The 7,147-nt window shown below is 40.2% G+C and overlaps 1 protein-coding gene across 1 annotated transcript; it reads right to left on the reverse strand.

The window, feature by feature from the left end:
- Positions 1-2,110: 2,110 nt before the first annotated feature.
- LOC123043338 (dirigent protein 21-like) lies at positions 2,111-2,660 on the reverse strand. Its single transcript, XM_044465758.1, has one exon. The coding sequence runs from the start codon at positions 2,651-2,653 to the stop codon at positions 2,111-2,113; it is 543 nt and encodes a 180-aa protein (XP_044321693.1). The 5' UTR covers positions 2,654-2,660.
- Positions 2,661-7,147: the final 4,487 nt, after the last annotated feature.

Consider the following 7,147-nt stretch of genomic DNA (forward strand, 5'->3'; position numbering starts at 1 on the left):
TGGGGCACTTCTGTCAATTCGAACTTCCATTATCAACTTGCCAAATAATCCGTCTATACATTCTTTGCGCAAACACATATGAGTATATCTGAACAAACAATTCTTTTTTTGAATTTTCTATCCTCACTTATCTCATCACAACTGGATTACACCATGAAGAGCCTTCTATACATTAACATTTACGTTATCTTGTACACATCCTATATAGGTAAGAGATTCGTCCCCATTATATGATCAAGTAGGTCCACTAAATAGGTGATCCCCACTAACTCAGTTATCTTAACATGTAACGATGCCAATCCCTCACCATGCTATCATGCATGCCCCTTTAGAATTAATTGTCTCGACATGCAAATACGTCAACTCACCATATCTTATGCATGGAAAACTCACATTAAAAATCTACCAGAACATCCAACCATGCATGGGATTTTTTTTCCATTTAAGTATTGTAATTATATTCAATAAATATTGTTACAACCATACAAGTCAAATATAATAAGTACTATGTATTTTTAATATTGATTCTCATGTTATAAACCTAAATTTTTATCAACCAATTTCCGCAGCAACACGCGAGGTATCCTCTAATTGTCACAACAAAGGAACCAGAAAGGGATGTGTTAGGAACATCATTATTTTCTGATACACTCCCTCCGTTCCTAAATGTTTGTCTTTTCATAGATTTCAAATGGACTACCACATACAGATGTATATAGACATATTTTAGAGTGTAGATTCATTCATTTTGATCCGTATGTAGTCACTTGTTGAAATCTCTAGAAAGACAAATATTTATGTACGGAGGGAGTAGAAGCTATAATGAAAAAGGCCTTTGCTCGCAGCAACTAATTTGTTGTTGGTGAAATGGGCACAACCAGTTCAACCGACATGATATCCAAACAGAATTCTAATTATATGTTGCATATATGAGAAATGGGCACAACCAGTTCAATCGATTAAATTTGGGCACTAAGGTCAGTTTTCTATTCCTTGTGAAAAAACTAAAAATTAAAATACAATGAAGATTCTTTATGACGTAACTCATCTGGGATGCCCAAGTTAGTTGACGTAAGAACAAGTTGACATTTCTAACAGTTGACTTCACATCACTAACCTAGATATCTACATCAGCTGTCCTTTAGTTTGATAAATTAACCTGACTAGCAAGCTTCCGATGTGCATAACAGAATATCCCTCAACAATGTAATTCGTTCTGACTTCTGAATCCTAATTCATGAACTACGGTACGACGAGGATATAATGTGCAAAGTAGGTCTTAAGAGAGATGAGGTTGCCATAACTATGTGGAGAACTCCAGTTTATTGCCTGTTAGCACCATCAATGGAGAAGTTCTAGCCGAAGCTGGTTGCATTGCACCCATGGTGAACAGCAAAATTTGAACAAAATGCATTTTTTTATGAAACTTATTGGATTTGAAGATGCAAAAATGTTTTAGGTGCTTGCAAAATTTGAAGGCGAAATGAGACCTGAGGGGCTCCTGACAAAAGGAAAACAAAATGAGTGCCCAAAAGTTCGAGCACTAATTTGATTTTTTGTCACAAGGTCCACAGATGACATTCCGACATACAAAATTCAAGCACCTTAATAAATTTGTGCACCTTTGAAGGCACAAAATGTGAGAATTTTACTGTTCATCAATGGTGCAATGCACCCATGTTTTCAAAAGCCCTTTAATTATTCCTTTTATCTCGCATAATTGGGTGGTTTTGTAAGCAAATCTGGCCGAAATTCTTGCATTGCCCCGTACTATATACACGATGTTCCGGCTGTGCACCCATGTTTTCAAAGATCGGGCCTCTTGTTCCTCCCAAAGAGTGAAGGAAAATTTCAATGACAGCAAACAAACGAGACTGTTGTACCTCATTTATTTTAACAAAAATCTCCATCAATCATGAACTCGCATTAACACTTCGACCTGGAACCTAAACATATAAATCGGACGCACTGACATGCTGAAGACATCCCAGACCATAACACACACACACACACACACACACACACACACACACACACACAAATCGTGGATGTTTTTTTATGCAAGCACCCATCAGATGCATGGAAATATGTTCAGACCTATGGTATGCACCTACACGCGCAGGTACATATCAATCTTGAGCACCGCGTTCCTGGTGGTGGTGTTGGCGGAGTGTGTCCGGAGCAGACCGTACCCGGTCGCACCACGGAGCCCGCCAGTGCCGCCCACGATCGGGAGCTCCCTGACGGTATCGAAGATGACGTCCCTTGAGAGCACGGCCACAGAGCTCCCGTTATGGCTCCCTGCCGTGAACACGAAGTTGGCAGTGAGCAGCAGCGCGTACTCCGTCATCGACGCGAACTGGAAGAAGCCCTGTGCCCTGCCGACGGCGGGGGACGCTGCGTCCGGCCCCTCCGTCAGCAGGTCGTCGATGACATACATGTCACCGAAGTGGGTGGTGGGGTCGTTGGCCAGCGGCACCACACCTTTGATGACTTGCACAGCTGTTGCTGGAGTCGACGGCCCGCCAGTGATGATGTCATGCATGTAGAACTTGAGGTGGATCGTCTCCGTTGCATCTGCTGATGCCCTAAGGACAAGGGCTAGAGCGAAGACCAAGGCTGGTAGGAGCTGCATGGTGTGCTTGATGGCCATGGCTTGTACTAGGATGTATTGGACATATGTGCATGAGCTGATTCTATGGTTACACGCTCTGCCTCGTACCCTTTATATAGGAAAACTGGAAAGGACCCGGCGGCAAAGCAGCCGGGAACGTGCGCCCATGTTAAGTGCATTCATTTTTACACAAAGGTGTATTTGAGTCTCATCTTTCTAATATTAAAAAAAAGAACAATAATTGAATAGTGCATCTACTACGGGCAGCCATGATGAGGTGGACGGTGAATTAGAGCGCAAATGATGAGGAGGCATCTATGTAAGTTATGTGAAGTCAACTGTTGGGCATGTCAACTACTTGGGCAGCCATGATTATTGATGAGTTACATCATTAAGAATGGGCCCTGTATTTTTCGTACAAGGAATAGGGAATAGCCCTAGTTCCCGAGTATAATTGATTGAACTGGCTATGTCAACCTGAGATGCAATGAGATGGTGGATAGATGCAGATGAAGCCGCCATGCTCGAGCCAGGAAGACACATATATATGCTGAGCCGCTGAGAAGCTAAGGCCAACTTCAACTCGGATAAAATCCACGTCTGTTTGGGTTGCCACGTTGGAGTTGGCCTAAGGCACAAGTGTACATATAAGCCCACCAACGTCTCTCTGACTGGCAATGATGGAAGTGAAATTTGAGCAACAGTATTAAGAATAGTGACATTTACATAACTTTCTAGGTGATGATCATTTCGTGGTACTTTCTGTAGTAGCTTTTATTTATTTATGCTCTGCAAATAATCTTACTGTATATATAATACTCCCTACGTTTCAGTTTACAAGTCCTATGCGTATATCTAGGTTGCCGATTTTATCACCCTAATATAAATTATATAACACAAAAAATATTCCTTTTGAAAATAGAGCATCTGAAGTTTATATTGACATATTTTTTGTAATATATGAATTGTATTAGGTGGGTCAAATTGACGACCTAGTGGTACACGCACGCCCTGTAAACTGAGAGAGAGGGAGTATGCTAAATCTTCCCAATGAGATTGAAGTACTCCATTCCCTCCGTTACATAATGTAGTGTGTATAGATTTTTTGCAAAGTAAAATTTGTCAAACTTTGACCAAGTTTATAGAGAAAACAGTTTATATCTACAATACCAAGTATATAAGATATGAAATTAGATCTTATGTTGAATCAATGATATATGTTTGCCGTTCTGAATGTAAATATTTTTGTCCACAAACTCGGTCAAACTTGGTCAAAGTATCTCCCCAATGAGGTTTGACTTTTTAAAAAGTCTATAGGGACAACATTATGGGACGGAGTGAGTATTCCATAGCATTTAATTTAATGTATGCAAGCTATTAGTGTTATGTTCTATGTGATACTTTCATGTGTTGAATGTTCAAAACCTTTTCATCTTATTCTGGTGCATGATTCAAGGTAACAACTTTGTATACTCAAAACTTGATCGATATTGGTTTATTTGGGGATCAAATAATCATGTAAGTTTGTTCAAATATTGAATTTATGTGTCAATGTATTTGAATGGACTTTTCCAATGCTCATGGGTATCTCTTCTATAAGTTGAGTTGCCGGTGAGCTTGGGCAATCGTAGTATGTAGGGCCAACTTCAAGCCGAACAAGTGAAACCGATGTGGAATGCGGGTCAACGAATATCTTTGTTACATCATACGGTTTCATCCAAACCTTTGCTATGTTGGGTTGCTCGATGCACAAAGTACATGGTAACCTAGGGCAGTAAACTCAAACTTACTCCAGGTGGGCTTGGATGTTGGAACGGTCAATCAAATAATAGGATTAGGATTTAGAGATGGGAATGACGTAGGGCGGCTGGATACGATAATGCTCCGCTGTTCATTAACTCATATATTTTCAACCCAAAGAGCTGGTTGGCCGGCTTCTGAAACTAGCATATGTATGGAGGAGGTGCAAAGGTGCTCGATGTACAGATCAATAGTCAACCATGCCACAGACCATGATTTAAAACCCGCTCGCAGATAAGCGATTTGTGTAAGAACACACTCTGATCCATCATTAATGTTGTTTCGTCTTTTATGGACCCATGGGATGCTGACAGATATAAACAAGTGTATGTGTCACCTCGTACGTCAACTCGGCGAGCTTACATTAATAGTAGTATCATGTCTCTGTGAAGGTCAACTTTCAATGAACCTGCAAATAGGCTTATAGTATACGCTTCGTTTGTTCTTTCTCGTACAATGCCTAGAAGGTAGTAGTCGCCGCCTGATAAATTAATATTACAACTTTGTCAGCTGCTTCTTAATCTAACCTCTTGGTACTAACAAGGAAATGTACAGCTAGAATATATTGTGATATTGAGCCGGCTTGTTTGGCTGTATGCCCCTTCGACGCAGATGCTGCAGGGGAACTCTACAGCTATAAACTCATTTGTTTGTCTTGATTGATTGCTTTTCTACAGACATGTAGCTTTGGTGTTTGTAACCCGCAGTGGCCTGCCAATTTTCACACATTAAATTCTTATGTGTAAATAACGATAAAATAAGCACATCAAGTTCGAAACATGACTGCCCCAACAATTACAACTTCTTATTAGCTCTCCATTTAATGTTTGAGAGAGCCTGGTTAAGTGTTTCCATGTCCTATGGAGATTGCTAGCAGATACATATGGCGAGGAACACCTCAATCCTCATGCAGATGAAATCTGTTGCGACCATCTATACAGCTCATATGGCTTCGGTTTCAAGAAAAGGATCAATTTTAACACAAGACCTTGTATCCCTCCTTTATTAATAAGATGAGGTAAATCTTTGGCCTCCGTTTAAAATAATAATAATCATCTAGGTTTGTTCAAATATTAAATATATGTATCAATGTCTTTGAATAGACTTTTCCAATGCTCATGTGTATCTTGTCTATAAGCTGAACTGAGCCTGAGCTTGCTATGATGGTAGTATGTAGGGCCAACTTCAAGCGGAACAAGTGAAACCGATATGGAATGCGGGCCAGAGAATATCTTCGTTACATCATATTGTTTCAGGATTTCATCCAAACCTTCGTTAAGTCGCCTGGCTCGATGCACAAGGGAGGTCTAAGTTTATTGTTCGGTGGTAACTCAGGCAGTAACCAGTAAATTACTCTAGGTGGGCTTGGATGTTGGACCGGTCAGTCAAATTATAGGATTACGCTTCAGAGATGGTAATGACGTAGGGCGGCTGGATACCACAATGCACCCTGGCATCATCAGTTCACCTCCACCTCTCTTTCTCCATCGGCTCCACTGGTCATTAACAAGGAGGCTAGCACATATGTATGGAGTATGTGCAAAGGTGCTCTATGTACAGATCCATCATTAACGATGCTATTAAAAACGCGCTCGCAGATAAGAGATTAGGGTAAGCACACACTCTGCTCATCATTAATGCTGCATCTTTTATGGTGAGATGCTGACAGATATAGGTCCTGTTTGGTTCATAAGTCCTATGACTTTTTTTAGTCCCAACTAAAAAGTCCCTAGTCCCTAAAAAGTCCCTCCCTGTTTGTTTCTAGAGACTAAAAAGTCCCTACTCCCTTCCTAGAGGTTATTAAATGACCATGTTGCCCCTAGTATATAGAAAAATAACAGTCAAACAACACCATGGGGTAGCAGGCCAATGAATGCATGGAGGGGCATTGTTGGAAAAGTCCCAAAAAGTCCCAAAAAGACTCTCCTTAAGAGTCTTCTTCATTTAGTCCCAAATGCCTAGTTTAGTCCCTAAAAAGTCCCTCCCGTTTGGTAAAAAAGTCTTTAAGAGAGACTTTTTCTAGTCCCTACACAAAAAGTCCCTGGAAACAAACACCCCCATAAACAAGTGTATGTGTCACCTCGTACATCAACTCAGCGAGCTTACATTAATACTAGTACCAAGTCTAGGTGAAGGTGTACTTACAATAAACCTGCACATAGGCTCATATTATACGCTTGCTTTATTCTTTCTCGTACGATGCCTAGCAGGTAGTAGTCGCCGCCTGATAAACTAATACTACAACTTTGTCAGTTGCTTCATAATCAAACATCTTCGGACTAACAAAAGAAATTTACATTTATAAATATATGTTATATCCAGCAAGCTTGTTTGGCCGTATGCGCCTTCAATGCAGTGACTGGATCGGAATCTCGTTCTGTGACAAAGATACATGACAAAGAATCAACAAAATCATCGAATTCCAGTAAACAAAAAAGAAAAATGCTGGCTTGCGAATGACTATATCTCCAATCATTTTATTTCCAATTGAGACGCCAAGCAAAATTAGGTAGCTATATTGCATTTCTACAAGCATGTAGCTTCAATGTTTAGCCTAAGCACCAGCCTACCAATTTTCACACATTAAATTCTTATGTGTAAGTAACGATAAAATAACAACATTGAGTTTGAAAGATGACCGCCCCAACAATTATAACTTACTGTTATCTCTCTGTTTAAAGTTTTAGAGAGACTGGTTCAGGGGTAGTTTCATTACCGCAATTTTAGAGTTCT

Source organism: Triticum aestivum, chromosome 2B (genome assembly GCF_018294505.1).
Source record: "Triticum aestivum cultivar Chinese Spring chromosome 2B, IWGSC CS RefSeq v2.1, whole genome shotgun sequence".
NCBI lineage: Eukaryota > Viridiplantae > Streptophyta > Magnoliopsida > Poales > Poaceae > Triticum > Triticum aestivum.